The following is a 15,713-nucleotide window of genomic DNA, read 5'->3' as shown; positions in this document are numbered from 1 at the left end:
TCATCACAGCCAACCATTACCCGCCCATCCTGTGATCCAGCATCGCAAAGTACAGCAAGCCAATATCAGATTGTCTTCTAGAATGCCAAATGATATCACCCCACTGTGCATTGAAAGATGATAAATAAATATCGGAAATATATGCAGAGGTCATAAGAAGAAAAAGAAAGAAAGAAAAAAAAGAAAGAAAGAAACAAAGAAAGAAAGCCGTCTAGGCGATTGCATGATTCTCCTGGCGAGAAGGAGCGTTTCTTGAGTCGTTCATACGTTCCATCTCCTTTTCAATTTCGGCAAAAAGTGCATACACATTGGCATCCGCGTAGACTTTCGAGTCTGCATAGACCTTGATGGATTCTTGGCGGGACACCTCCGCCCCATTCTCCTCACTGTTGACTGGGCTCTGGGGAGGGGTCTGCTGTTCAGAAGTCTGCCGTGAAGTCACCTGCAGTATCAAGGCTGCAGCGACGTGTTCCAACAGCTTTTGACGGACGCGAGTTCGACGGTTCTCAAAATGCTCAAGCTTTGTAATCCATTCGTCGATAGACTGGTCAAGCTCCGCAAGGGCTTCCAGTTGTCTCAGCATGCTCTCACAAGAGTATTTGGACAAATTCGGTGATTGAAGGTAGGATATCATCCGTTCATGCAGAGCCTGCCGCCCTGACCGGAGAGACCTGTGCGTATTACGGAGATATTCGCAACGCTCGTCAAGAACCCGGAGCTCCTGGTCGCAAGATCGGGGATTAGCTCAAGCAAGTGAATAAGCTAAAGGGGAAATTTACCTTGGAGAGCGCTTTGACGTCGCGATACTTTAGAACTTCGAACTTCTGAGCCTGTTCTCTTGCTTGATCTTGTAGTTTCTCCATGTCGGCGTTTGAGAAGTGAGACGCAGCTTCCGATGGCTTGACCCCCGAAGGTAGAGGTCTCCATGCTACGTGCTCTGTGGAGGGAGTCCCTTTGACTGTTCTGTCTTTGCCGGGACTGCGGCGTCTTGTCGGCCGACCACGTTCCATGATTGGGGTCTCTGAAGGCTCCTTCTTATGTGCATTTCGTGCTTGAAATTGTTCAGATGTCTCACTCGCATGGCCCGTTCCTGCTGAGGCGCTTTCACTACGCTGGTGAATTCGTGAGGACATTCCTTCGGAGGGCCGGAAGTCTGTGGCAGTAGCTGCTCTGGGGCGCGTCAATCGATTCCGAAATTGAGTCGCGATATGTGTCGCACTCGAAGATCCCATATCTATCGACCCATTTCTTTTGATGGAAGTCTTTTCATCGTTCGACGAGGGCGCTTTCCTTGATGGCGATGTGTACTTGGATGTCATAGCTCGCTGGCTTATTGGAGGAGAGCGGCCCATCATCCGAGGAGACTTTGGCGGGACGGCTGGTGGTTTTTCGGGCTCTGTTTCCGGCTTATTCGTCGTCCGGGTCAAGTTATCCGAGTCCTTTGAACATTCTTGTTCTGTCGTGGGAGGTTTGGCGGCTGCATCTCGCATCCGGTCGTTGGTGGCAGATGCCATGAGAAAATCCCGATCATCTTCCGTAAACAGAATACAAGGCTCAGCAACAGGTGAGAGCAAAGTGTCCTGGAAAGGATTCCGGGTTGCTGAAACTCCCGGAGCACTATTTGATCTCTCATGAACAGGAAATCTCCCTGGGATGGTTGCTAGGAGGTGTCAGTGTACAGGCGATCAGGTCATGTCTAAGGGACATGGAACTCACGGGAATCCATATAATCCCTTCGAACGGTGGCCATCGGTGTTATTCCCAGCCCGGGAATACTGATATTTCGTCGGGATAAGATTGATCCTTCCTTTTGCGGCTTTGGTTTCGTGAGGCTGTCGAACGAGTGTGGTGATTCAGACTCTCGAAGCGAAGGGCTCGATTGACTGGGCGTCAATTTATGGGCGATTCTGCCACTACTCTCTATGAGGTTGGAAGAAACAGCCTTCTTGATGACAGGCCAAAGGTTGTACCTTTGCTGCTTTTCTGCCGGACTTGGCGAGCCAGTCCTCCCTGGGGTAGTGGAAGGCCTGTTGTCGAGCTAGTTTGTTATACTTCAGTATCAACCCAATTGGATATGCCTTGCCAGCGGGAACGAAAGACGCACCTCGACATGAGTTTCTCTGGCCACGATGTTGTTCAGGCCGATGCTGATGTAGGGATCCTCGGGACCTTGAAGGAAGGAAAGCATCACTCCGGACCTTTGCGGAAACTTCCTTATAAGTATTGTTTTGAAGGCCACCCGGCTGCAGTCTCAATTGAGGCGGCGCGGATTAATATAACTGGTGGCCAATATTATCACGCTCGCTACGAGACAGTTTGTATCACAACGTGCCGGGGCTATGATAGGACTTATTATAGGATCCGTCAAGCCTCAGATCCAGTTACTAGTGAAAAGTACGCCCCGTCACGCTGAAGCACGACGGCCTTAGTTGCAGTGAGTTAAAGGGTGGAACGTGCAGCTTGAAACAACATCCATGTCCATCTCGAAGGCTGGGATAACTGCAAGAAGTTGCACCAACCCCTCTTTTTCTTTTTATTTTTCTTAGCCTTGTCTGAGTACTGCCGCAGTTGCCACCAGCACGCGTGGGGGCTTGGAGGGCGATAGCAGTTCTCTCTTGAAGTCTTGATCTCGAGTGCAAATAATCTGGACGGTTTCCATCGCAGTCCGTCTGGAGGAAGCGAAGATTAGATCTGTGGGTACTCGTCCATCCTGGATACGGAGCACACGGACTGTCTAAGGATATCTAGCTCCACAGATCTCTTAGTCCGATCAATGCTGACCAGAATAGGAAAGCTTGCACTCCACTCTTAACATCTCCTATTAGGATCTATACACAGGGCCTCTAAGCGAGACTGATAATACAGTATCTTTAGGAATGGCCCAGGCGGGTCTGACGCCTACAGCGACGAAAAAGCGAAGATGATGAATCAAAGTTAACTAATTATTGCCACATGGAGAAGGCTCCTGTTTTCCGTATCGAATTCGAAACAGGTGCGAAAGAGTTACGGCCATTATTCGTGGATTCCAATCCTTCCATCAGAAGTTGGACCACACCTTTCTCAAGAGCTTGCTGATTCTACGCAATCGAAGCTTCCAATGCGTTTCCTCTGACCCACTCACCCTGCATCTGCCATTCTTCTTCTGCACCAGAATTGGCGAGAAAATACCGATGTGAGTCCAGAAAGGACATCATTTGTCTCCACTGTACGGAGGATACTGACTTCCCCTGACGCGATAAACGACCTTTTTTGGAAGTTTTTCGATCACTCCCTCACTATTGTCACATTCTACTCAACGGCGCACCCCGCAATATCGGTTCTTGCCTATAAAAGGGATGCTAAGATAGCAGCAGGCCCAATCGGAAGACCTGTCAGAACTCCAAACGAGAGGCCCTTTCTCGGCCAGCCGTTTCGGAACTTCCCGTCTTTCTGAATTTAATACTAAGGCCGTCTACGATGTTCGAACCGAGAAGTTATTGATAATATTATTATATTATTCTCGACTTCGTACCCGGTCTTCCTACGGTGACCGGCCTCTGTGGCTCGACAGACGTCACCGGACATTTTTCAGCACTTTGATCAGTCGAGAGACGCTACGCAATCACTGCAGCAAATGTCACAGACTCGCAGCACAGAAGGTTTGGCATCAAGCTTCAAATGATTTCAATTGACAGGGGTTTAGGTTTAGAAGCCCCAATACGGAGTACACACGGGCCTCGAGCCCATGCTGGCTCCATCTTGGATGTCAGATCTCCTGGCCAGCCGTTTCTTGGTTTCACAGTAAGCCATAGAGTACGAAGTACTCCGTATTTAAGAGGACAACTGTTATTAATATTAATATGATTATTATTATTATTATTATTATTATTATTAACCATCATTAAGACGAGCTTCCTATATCGCTTAAGGTCCTACTTAATACTGAGCCACAGAATGATATAGCCAGCCACGTTTGGGACGGGTCCGGGGCCTTATTCGACTTTGTTTCACCAATTCTGCGCCAGACTGTACGGAGTAACGCCGGTGCCCACGAGGCAGGACCCCTGACAAATAACCTAAAAAGAAAGACAAGCTAAAAACGGCTCTAACAAGGAAGCGTCGGCGTGCCTCAGCATCAGACGTCCTCTTTGGGCAAAAGTTCGATTCCTACCGTCTGCCCCGGATCCCCGACGAACTAAACAGTGTTAGCTATGGCTCTCGAAAGACGAAGAGGGAGCTGCCAAAATTTGAGCAATGTGAAAACACAGAACTTGGAAGCGATAAAACTGATCGAGCCAAAGCTTTGTCAACCGAGCCACGTGGAGTACAGATACTGTATCAGTGGGCCACCAGAAAGCCTGCAATTAATTCTCATCGGTTGTCGACGCCAAGACTCACTACAGACACAACCAGGACGTATTCGATTAGTTCTCGAGATTTTTCGGAAGGTGTGCACGCACCAGCAAGTGATCAATACGGAGAGGCCAGAGGACTTTGACAAGTTTGCAGATGTGCTCGCTTTAAGCTTACGCTACGGAGTTTGTTTCTCAGAGAATCCTCCGGACGATGCATTCAGGCACCCTGGGGTATAACACCATCTGCACATGAGGTAGTTCATAATATTTTCTCCGATCGAGGCTGGGTAGGAAGGACCAAAAATTGGGAAAATGGCCAGCGAGAATGCGAAATCGAGGTTTCCCGATCTTGTCGGAAAATTACTCCTTTTACCAGAAGGGATGAAGTTACAGGAGGCAGGAGACGAATCCTGAGGAAGCCTGCTCTATCGGATCTGAAAAGTAACTGCAGCAGATTGCCAGAAATCCTTCGAGTATCTGCCTACGCTGATGATCGCGAAGTCTCTGGATAACTGGATACATACGGGTCCATACTTCAGCTGAGTGATAAACACGATAAGGTTAATTGTTGAACATTATCATCTATCGCTGATTATCGTGACAGTGAAGGTTGGAACTGCTGGACCTATATTCAGTACTCCGTACTCCATCCCATCGGTTCTTGAGATGGCTTGTGAGAGTTGGCCCGGTTTGGCCCGAGTTATTCACCATTTTACGCTAACAGCAACGACAAGGGAAAGAACGGAGATAACCATGCGTGACCAGGATTATATGCCACATGTGGCCACTATGCATTGTTGTGCGGACTTGACTGCAGTCACCATGTTGCAGGCTCGCAGCCGGTCAGCGACTAAACGTGGCCAGGGTATAGCAACCTTATTATATGGTAGTCCATTCGTCATTATCATTACCGTCATCACCATCATCATCACTAACCTCTGGAAGCTAATGCACTGACTGGCACACTTGTGGTCTTTCCGCCTGTTCTAGTCCTTGAGTCCAGACGGAAGCCCATCCTAGCTATCTAATCGATCAACAGTTAGAAGTTAATATTCCGTCCATAGTCCTAGTCAGGCACACCTACAATAATGTGGGGAAATTCACTTGGCATGGACTGTTGACGTCTGAGCCAGTCCTCGAGTCACTGACATGATCAAGTCATTCAATAAGGAGGTATTATTGATTTTCAACTTCCAAGATGTGATAGAGGAGCATCTACAGAGTACATCACACACAGCGGGCTACCGTGTGTACTATCCCTGTAGCGTTGAGCTTCTGAAAGTCATCATCTAGATGATTCACCTCAGTCTCAGTCCAAACCAGAACAGACTACAAGTGATAAAGAGCTAGGCCTGCGTTTCATACTTGAACCCTTTCGACGAGTTTGGGAGATAGACGGCAAGAGGTCAATCCAGTGAGTACCGGGAGGTTGAGGTTGACGCATGGTCATGAGGTACCCCACGCAGCAGTTTCTGCATGGATCCCATTCTCAGCCCACTTCAACAGGACCGTAGATCCTCGCATGGCCTCATGATCTGCAGGGTCATGGTCACATGGATCATCCGGATTGCTACGGATGCTACCTTCTGAGATAGCTAAGTGGCTGGACTGTACTGGACCACTTTGAACTCTTCCCGTCATGTCCTTGGTAAGAGCGCTTAATGATGCCCCCTCCGTCGGTAACCGCGGGGCAGATCATGTTCATCATCATGATATCTGATACAGATCGCTGATACTCTGCAGGATTCTTAGCTTTCTTTCTGTACATCCCGGATATGGGAAGGAGTCAGCCGGTTTCATGGGAATTTTCTAGAAGTTCGCAGGACAGCAGGATTGCCAACCTGGAAATTTGAACCTGAACCTCAGTATGCGTGCCGCAAACCATATCTTTCTCGGTTCGTTTCACGATGAAAAGGAAATATCTATTTCCATGGCTGCCTGCCTGCCCCGGGATAGCTTGAGAAGCTCATAGTTCGAACGACTTTACAGGTTTCAGTAATTCAAATCAAGTCCCAGCTAGCTATTCAGTCTCAACAAAAGGTTTCAGAAAGTTAACTTTCTTGCGGCCTAGCAACGATCAAACAAGTGATGCATACCCATCTATCATCAGGCGAGCCCCGGATCAGGGATGGGGCCAAACTCTTTCTCCTACCCAGTCATCCCAAAACAAATCCTTCAACTTCAAGCCCCTGCAGACTGTACTTGGGAGTTGGACAAGGATTAATATAGCATGGTGTTTGAGCTGCCTATCTGCTGGATTTTTATATGGCAGGATGGGAAGAAAACTCACTTTATCAAGGCGCGGGGTGATAACCAGTGTTGATCGACCAGGATACCCGTTTCATGTTGGTCGTAGGTATGCTATGCTACGCAAACAGCAGAGATGCGTCCATCCGTGACGAGAGAGATTAATCTGTCTGCCGAACCATGTCCAATCAATCGGAGAACCAGACCCAGACCCAGATCCAGAATGAGCTTCTGGTTCAATGTGCAGCAGTGGCAGCAGCATATCAACCCCACCAACGAGGTTGATGAGATTGTCGACAGACACGACGAAGACGATCTGCTTTGCCTCTGTAAGAACCAGAAACTTAAAACACCTAGCTTGGCAAGACCAAGACAATGGGTTTGACGTAACGAGAGGATCAGAAGGACCATGAGATTCTAGACTGATATTATTATATTATAAGCCTAGATCCTAATGCATTCGTTCGTCGTCTCGAATAAATATAACTGCCCTGCAAGGATTCACGCTAGAAACTTTGGTCCCAGGAAAGATATCAGATACCTATCTATCTATATTACCCATCCGCAGGGGTAAATAAAAAATAATATCCATACACACATCTGTTTCCCGTCTGTGTCCCAAGTCTTGAGTCTCCTGTATCGTTTCGTTTAGGATATTACATAGCGTAGGGGGGTTCTACCCTTTAGAATAAGGATGAATAAATACTAGCTAGGAGGTATGAGATGAGGAAACAAGATCGTGAGATCGATCAAGGATCAAGGATCAAGGATCAAATTCACGGTAGACGAGGACAACAAGGCTAGCCAACCCTAGGCTATCCCTGACCCTTGTTTTTTTTTAACTGAATCTGCTCTACTAATTTCGACAAAACTCCGAGATATTATTATCATTATTCATGCAATAAAATGATAAGAACAGGTGAACTGAACTATGTATATACATACATACATACACATATATGGATGGCAAGTTAGAGTTAGGTATTTATTAATTAACTGGCTCGATTGAAATGAAACAACCACCTCCATCTGGCGGTGCCTCTTCATACTCGGGAATTTGAAAAAAATAATAATTCCCCTTGTTCAGGCCAAGTTAAAGTAAAGCAGTAGTATATAGTATCGAGATCAACGTCAACGTCAACATACCAGGCGGAACGGAACCCCCGAGTCGATCGATGTTCGCCCTAGCTAGTTACTTTACTCCTTGATGATGACGAGCAGAGCAGATATATATCTGTTTTTTGACCTCCAGAAGAATATATCTTTTGTATTCGTTCGCTGACGGTATTCTTCAGTTCCCATTGAAGGGGGGGGGGGGGGGGGGGGGGGGGGATGAATGAATGAATGCTCAATCAAGTAGTTGAGCGAGCTATTTCTGCTCCAGACATAAAAAAAAATAAGAGCTAACTGCCAGTCAGTTGACGAGTGGCTGGCAGACAGGACATCGAACCTGAAATGAAAGCATCTCATAATGAAACAAACCGACTGACTTAGTGACTGAGTCACTGACTCCATAGAAATTGCACCAGGAGTAAGTACATGTAGTAATGTAATCCTCCCATTTTCCATTTGAGTGTCGTCCTTCCAGAATATGGATGGAGAATTTGACAATGGTTAGTGACTGCTACACCACTGTCATCTCAGAAATTCTTTTTTTTTTGCCTGGTCTGTTCCACAGAAGATAGGGGAGAGAGAGAGACATTGAGTTTTTGTTCTAAATGACATGCTCACTTGTGGGAATTAATCCATTCAAGACCTCTTCGATAGATAGAACGGTATTGCTGTCACGGCTGCCTGGGTGTTGATTGATTAGAGAATATCGAGAGGGATCAGAAGAACTGGTTTTGGTAGGTAGATAGGTTTTCGTATCATTGTTCGTGATTGATGGATTCCTGATTGATTGATAAATTACTCGACTCGATTGTCAGTCTACGACTCCTGGGTAAGCAATAATCTATCTCATGCAGAAAAACGGAAAATGATGGATTTCTTTTTCGATGTACTTTCTTCCTTGTCCAGATGATGCTGATCTGTCTGGCTGTCCGTCCAATCTTCCTTCCATTATGGAATGAATGGATGGTACAGACTATGCAATGACACTGATAGACGCGTTGGGGTGGTTGTTTCGCTCTCGAGACTTGCTGTCGCCAGCTCCTCAGGGACATGACATTTCTAAGACATTCCTCACGTAAGATCCAGTCGGCTGATCAAGTTTCCGTCTTCATAGACCATTTCCAGTGGAGATTTGTTTCTGTCCGGCATCCCAATATTCCCGAGAATGGTAGAGTACTCCGTACATACGTACTGCTTCTGTGGCTTTGCCGCATTAATCAATAATAAACAGATGGGTCCAGCAGGCGCAGCAAGAGGCTTATCTGATCCCACCCTTCGGTACGTACGGAGAACTAGCGCATTGAGTAAGAGAGTTAAGAATGTGGAGAGAGCAGCGAGGCTTGGAGATGGAGACAGAGTGTGTGTGTCAGTGTCTGCAGGCGGAAATCCTCCGTGCGGTGTTGCTGCGCCGCACCGGAGACGGAAGAAGAATTTCTAAGTTTGCGAGTGATTGCCACATACGGAGAGTATATAGATAGGGGGCTGACGGCCCTGGCACTCCCTGGTCAGATCATTATTTCCTGCCAGAAAGAAGAAATTCAGGTATTTAACCTTCGCTGTTGTCTGCAGGAATCTCCTGCAGGTTCTTACTTCTTTCCAGCTCTGCCGTTCCAGAGCTTTCTCTCTCTGCCCTTCTCCACCTTTGGATGCCTTATCGATCCCACTGATTGATTCCCCTGTCCGCACAACGATATCTACGGCGGCAACCAACAATCTTCGGTCTATTGAACTCATCGCAACGAAATAATTCCCTTCTTCTCAGTGTCAACATGGCGACAGGCATATCGTCACCTCCGTCCGCCACCTCATCCGGTCAATCGTCCCCTCGCTCCTCTCGCTCGTCGCGATCGCGACCCTCGCTCACAATCGACCTGTCCAACCTGCCGCCGCTCTCACAGCCCTCTCCGCCCTCGAACACGCTCATCATCACCGAACTGCACGACCTCTTCCTCTTCCAGCCGGACTCGCTGGCCGCGATCCGGTCGCAGATCACCGCCGTCGCCCCGTTGAACTCCTTCTCCCCTTTACCTTCGCTCCGCCGAATCGTCTGCTCCTTCCTCTCGACTGACGACGCTATCCGCGTGCGGCAGCGGCTCGAGGCCGAGGCCCTCCTGGACCGGAAGAACGTGCGCGCCCGCATCTACTTTGGCGAACACACGCCCATCGAGAGCACGGAGGAGGCGCGACGACGAAAGCTGCTCGAGGCGCCCCATGCGCAGAAACTCTTCTTCATCAGCCCGCCGCCTAGCCCGCCGTACGGCTGGGTGACGAGGCCCGAAGACCCCCCGAACAAGGAAGTGCACGCAAGCGACCTCGCCGAAGCGCTGGCCAAATTACGCACCGAACAACAGGGCGGCAGCGGAGCAGCAGACGCGACAGATCCTGCATCCCCAGTCTCAATCGCCAGGACAGGCAGCTGGCCCGCCTCGTCCGGGTCCGGCCAGCGCAGCCGCAGCAGCACCGTCATCTACAACCCGTCCGATCACGGCGGCAGTCCCAATCTCCCTGCCGTCATGGTGGAGGATACCAGCGACGATTTCGACGTCGAGATGAGCAGTCTGGTGGATTTTGTGCCCAAGCGGAAGATTCCGCATACGGCGCGGCCGCCGGTGGAGTTGATGGAGTAGACATCACCAAGAATACTTGCTCAACATCGGACGACAGAAAAAGAACGGAGCGGGTTTCCTACCGTGGACAGTATCTGTCCTTCGATTTCCTTCGGACGTTTTATCCGGGTCGGTTGGTCGTCGTCCTTTCTTATCCTGCTTTTGAGCGGACCATTTCATTGTCTACCTTTTTTTTTTCCCACTTCATGGCTGCATTAGACGGGGTCGTGGTCAGTTGCGCCTGGTCTCATTACGGATCTGAGAGCTATTCCAAGCAAGCATGCATTATTTGCATTGCATGGGTGAGGTGGCTGTGGGAGAAGCGACTTTTCCTTTTTTTTTTTTGCTCACGTGGAGAATCATCATCATTGTCATGATCATGTTGACGGCGTTTGCGTTTGATCTGGTATGGTAGACAGTCTTGTCTGTTTGTTTGGACTCGCTCGTAACGCATATGGTTGGGCTTTTCTTACGCGGACGGAGTTTTAATGTACATACATACATGCATGCATGCATACAGGACAAATAAATTAATTCAGTATTTCATTTCATTTCCTTGAACTGAACTGAACTGAACAGATCAGAAAGGGGCAGTACAACCACGATGATTGATCTAGGATGCAATGCTGATCGATAGAATCACTACTATTCAAAACCACACGACTTCAGATAAAGCTCACGAAGCTTATGCAGAGTTGAACCGAGTGGATATGCTACCGGCCTTCAACCGACGACCCCAATAATGGGTTGACTAATCGAACAGCACCACCGCAGTGGTCTTGACGAGCTCCGGTCCGAGCATGGCAGCCAATTCTGCCACGATGCCCTTGACGGATTGCGGGTTGCGGACATCAGCCTCTTCCCATCCGACGAGGTCCTGGTAGGTCATATGGTTAGTGGATGTTCGAATATGTAAATCCTGCCATAAGGGAATCCTTACCTCCATGTGGATCAAAGTTCCATTGACGAGGAGCAGCCAGTGGTCTAGGTCGAGCTTCTCCACCTCTTCTGCAGTCATCGCGCCCGGCATGTGGATATCAAACAGGGACAGCTCCTCCTCGTTGACCATCTCTACATCACCCTTTTCTTCGTTCTCCGTCGCTTTCTTGCCCTCTTCTTGGCTACCTTCCAGGGCGAGCTTTCGGTCACGAGAAAGCGAGACATATGGCCGCTCGTCCAATTTCTTCATCAGTTCGCCGTCGAGCGGATCCCACGTAAAACTCTCCGGGTCTGGTATAATTAGAACGGTTAGAAAGGAAGTTTCTGTGCAGTTCTGCAGGCCTGTCTTACCCAAGATGTACTGAGGTCGATACTGAGCTTTGTACCGCATCTTTTGGCACGAATGAATATAGTATCCTATCCCTCTGTCAGTGGATCCCCTCCTCTACCAGACCACACCAGCACGGTCTTACCCATGTAGTAATACTGGTAATCATTCTCAATGGCAAAGGCGATTTCTCGTAACGCACTGAGCTTCCCGAACTCCCAGTCACCAAACTCAGGATCGTAGCTAGATACCAGCATCGTCAGTTGCAGGAATCCCATCGGCTTCATGGTCCACTCTTACTAGAGATAGACAGAGCTCACACCGTTCGGTAAGAGGTCCAATACGCCAACCGCGATGAGTCTCCCATCCAGGCGATAAAGCTGGTGCCACGAGCCCAGTCTCTTTTCACCCTCCTTGGGCTCGTTTCGCTTCAACCCGGAGCAGAGAAACCGCTTGAAGTCGTTGTTTTTCCATTTGTCGGCGGGTTCGTTGTGGATGGCTTCTTGATACTTGCGGAAGACGTCGAACCTGTGAATTTCGATCAGCAAAGTCGGACAATATCAGCAAGGTGAACAGTGGCCAACGTACTTCCGCTGTGAGATGGAATCGGTTTCTATTATGACTTCAAACTTGTGCGCCGGTTCGATGGCTCGTTTGGTCTTTGGGTCAACTGGCCTTTTCAAGTTGCAGTATTCGGCCTCATGGACCGCTGTCAGGAGGTCAAAGTTATTTTTCCGGTATCTCTTTTCCCTGCATGTCGCGATTCCCATGAGCTATAAGGCACCTCAAAAGGAATCAAGCTCTGGCTCCAGCAAATCCCACTGGAGAGAAATAAGAAAAGCCAGGAGGGGGTACGCTTACTCTCTCGTCTTCGGGCATAGCTGTGCCGCTTTCCGAATGTATTCGGGGCCCAGGACATACCGGTTCCACCGATTGATCGCTTGTCGCTGGTCTCTTGAGGGCTTAAAGGCTGAGGCCTCCAGCCTACAACGCAGTTAGACGTGCAATTGACGTCTCAGCCGAAGCAGCAGGTACTGTACCTCATCGTATAGTGTGGGCAGCATGACCGTTCCAGGTTCTGCTTGTAATACAGGGTGCCTGATCTGACCAAAGGTTAATTGATCTATATATATAACACGGACTTTGTACAGTACAAGGGAGCAAGCACCTTCTCCAACCTCGATTGATCAGGTCCTCATAATGCTCTGGTTTGACAGCAACAGAGCTCGTATAGTAAGCGGCAGCTATCAGGAAGGGAAGTTAGTGATGATTGGTGGACAGGCGATCAAAATCCCAAAATGGTTAAGCGTGGCCCGTCGCGATGGGACAGGTCCCGTGATGACGGGATTTCGATCGAATATTCTGCAGGCAATGCAGAATAATCGAGTCGAAGGATCGGATCCAATTGAGAGAAGATAGTTGGTTAGACAGCAGGAATACTCACTTCCATTCTCTGATTTACAGTAGCCACATGCATTCCGTTGATAACCTGTTGAAATCGGCCAACGTCGTTAGCTCTGTAGAGTATATCCCAGTAAGCGTTTCGCAGGAAAAAACAAGGATGATAAGAAGATTGAAACAGTAGATATTCCATGCGAACGCAACAAGTGATGGCAACAGGCACGCGCGTGAGGGGGTTCCCAGAGCGGGGAGGAGGGGCAGATCCGAGGTGAGGCGGGAAGCGGTTGACAGGGGAGGAGAGGAAGGAGGGGCTGAGGTGCCTGCTCGACTCGACGCTGCCTTCGACTGTTGGTCTCCAGGGCAGCAGCGACCGGGCAGCCCGCTCTGCCTAGGAACCAGTGAATTCGGCACGAGGGACGGGGGGCAACTCCGACTGGCCGGTGAGGGCCAGAAACATCCAGAGACAAGAGGACGGCTCTTCTTACCTAGAGGTCGAAAGAGCGACAGTTTTCTTGCAGTTTCTCTGTCGACCACGGTCGTCATCCTGGACTCGCACGACAGGATTCAGCTCCGGAACCAGGATGCTCGATTTTCAGGGGGTGATGGTGATAAGAAGAATAATCAGCACAAGAGACAGGTCACAAGAGGCTGGTGGCAAGACTGTTCTGGCTACAGTCTTGATCCGAGGAGCGAGAGGGGTTGAAGGGACGATTTGATGGCGTAGCACCCTTGGAAGTATGTTCCGCTACTCGAGGGAGAAAGGGCAACGAGAATCGAACGCAGACGCTGGTTGCTGCGCGTGTGTTGTGGTGGGCGAGGGAGAAAGAAGTTGGGATCACGGGAGCAGCCATATAATTGCTGGGAAGCCTGGGGCAGGTCCTCCTGCCGGTCAGACTATAAAAAGGAAAGCTCGTGAGAATCTCGCCTTGCAACGAAGAACATCTTGATGTTTCTAGAAGAATAATAACTATACGAGGGACAAGGCGCTACGAACCAATGTCCGCATCATGTAAAGCACACATTGCCTACGACGGCCTGTTGGGGACACCAGGCTCCCCCACAGCACACATATAGTTCAGCACTGTACCTCCTCTTTCTCATCCCCTGGAACGCGTACGAACCGGGGGATCTGACGGGATATTTTAACCCCTTTTGCGATTGTATTCCAGGGCTACGTATGCACAGCCCTGTTGATACCTTAGGTATATAGAAATCTCTAGCTACGAGTTAGTACTCCTAGACGGAACGGAACCTGTCAAAGGTTGCACCTCGGCAGAAGTGACCCGGTAGTCTCTGCCCAAGATCGATCTAACTGCTGCAAGCAAGCATGCAAGCCCCATCTGAGTGGACTATGTACAGCTTGACGGAGTATAGCACGAGTGTTGACAGCGCCCAAAGCGATCGCAGATGCACCTGCCCGCGTCAAGGCGTCGATCGCCACCAGGCCCCATTAATAGGATCCTTACTCAAGAGAATCCGTAAGAAGAATGAGTTTGGTATGGTTGGCCTCTCTACCAGGACTCGAATTGAGAGTTGTGAAGGCGAATGAATTCCTAGCGGGGAGCGGCTAGTGAGCTAGTTGCATCTCCGTTTGTGGTAGCCGTGATTGGCCGTGGATTCGACAACTCAGCAAAACAGTCACGACTCGGGATGAATCTCTGTAGTTCTATTACATGTAGTCAAGAGACAAGTATCTCTCTTTGACCTTGGCAAACTATTCTTGCCAATGCCAAGGGACGTTTTGGTCGATCCCCCATTCAAGCCGTCTCCGATCTGTGACGTAACAAAGTCCCCATCCACGAGATTCCAGTGAACTGGCGCAGGTCGTTGTACTGCAGTACGGGGAGAGTCTTGGAAGTTGGAGACATGATTACTGTTCCTGACTACCACATATCGCCTGTGTGGTTTGCAGAAAGAGGGAAAAGCAATGGCTTTGTGTGGCTGGCATAGGATCGACGAATACTGGGTGACTGCCACTGAGTTTGATCTTGGTTCCACGCCAGTGCACATGTTGTTCATCCTAATAATGTTGCTTGCATTTACTTTTGTTGCTGGTAGCCCAGTCAAGAAAGGCCATGCTGCTGTCCTGCAGCAAGAAGACTTGGGCAAGATGTACTGTAGTCGGGTTCGTAAGAGCTTTTCTCCAGTAGGAGAAGAGAACCAATAATGCCTCTGTGTCGGATTCAAGGGAAGTGTACTCCGTACGGAGTGCTCACTACACTGTGTCGACTACCTAGTAGTCATTCTTAATAGTCATTGCGGACCGGCTACGGCGCGAATGAAGGGTTTGTTTCCTTGTGGGCGCTTTCACCTTCCGATCAGATCTGGCTGGAGAAAACGAGAATCGCTCGGAAGGAATCGTTGCCTGGATCCAGTGTGGTCCCCGCTGTACCGTGCCTGTTGGAGGCGAGAAGGCGGCCGACGGTATCCGGGTTACTGTCTATCTAGTTAAGATGTAGTATGGACCGTTCTTGACTGGTGGCTTTCTGTTCATCGATCGTCGACAGACCATCAAGCCAATCCAGATCGTCTCCATCATTGCCTGACACCCACAATGTCTTTGACAATGACGCTCGGCGCTTGAGGCGGGTAGAAAAGGACATATCGGAGAAAGGGACTGCCACTGGGATGAGGACGGACACGAACAGCCACTCTGTCAACTGAGAGCTCTGTGTGGAAGCCCCTCACCGACCAGGAGATTGGGAGATCGCCAGAGGCAAAAGAGTCAAAACAAGGAGCCTGGGG

At 49.3% G+C, this 15,713-nt stretch overlaps 3 protein-coding genes across 3 annotated transcripts; 1 reads left to right on the top strand and 2 right to left on the bottom strand.

Moving 5' to 3' along the window:
• Positions 1–211: 211 nt before the first annotated feature.
• Positions 212–2,188, bottom strand: VTN77DRAFT_5639 (uncharacterized protein; the record flags this gene model as incomplete). The annotated part of the gene is made up of 4 exons (XM_069421828.1): positions 212–721; positions 780–1,660; positions 1,717–2,038; positions 2,105–2,188. 4 exons carry the CDS (start codon positions 2,186–2,188, stop codon positions 212–214), a joined length of 1,797 nt encoding a protein of 598 aa, XP_069276870.1.
• A 7,275-nt stretch (positions 2,189–9,463) lies between these two features.
• Positions 9,464–10,321, top strand: VTN77DRAFT_5638 (uncharacterized protein; the record flags this gene model as incomplete). The annotated part of the gene is made up of 1 exon (XM_069421827.1): positions 9,464–10,321. The coding sequence occupies one exon, from the start codon at positions 9,464–9,466 to the stop codon at positions 10,319–10,321; it is 858 nt and encodes a 285-aa protein (XP_069276869.1).
• A 730-nt stretch (positions 10,322–11,051) lies between these two features.
• On the bottom strand, positions 11,052–13,511 carry VTN77DRAFT_5637 (uncharacterized protein; the record flags this gene model as incomplete). Its single annotated transcript, XM_069421826.1, has 11 exons — positions 11,052–11,177; positions 11,241–11,530; positions 11,591–11,656; positions 11,713–11,810; positions 11,868–12,095; positions 12,156–12,317; positions 12,429–12,551; positions 12,608–12,670; positions 12,736–12,811; positions 13,012–13,056; positions 13,454–13,511. 11 exons carry the CDS (start codon positions 13,509–13,511, stop codon positions 11,052–11,054), a joined length of 1,335 nt encoding a protein of 444 aa, XP_069276868.1.
• Positions 13,512–15,713: the final 2,202 nt, after the last annotated feature.

Source organism: Rasamsonia byssochlamydoides (genome assembly GCF_041956645.1).
Source record: "Rasamsonia byssochlamydoides strain NRRL 3658 unplaced genomic scaffold VTN77scaffold_40, whole genome shotgun sequence".
In the NCBI taxonomy this organism is placed as follows: Eukaryota; Fungi; Ascomycota; class Eurotiomycetes; order Eurotiales; family Trichocomaceae; genus Rasamsonia; species Rasamsonia byssochlamydoides.
The sequence above is the reverse complement of the archived record's forward strand: the minus strand, read 5'-3'. Positions and strand labels throughout refer to the sequence as shown.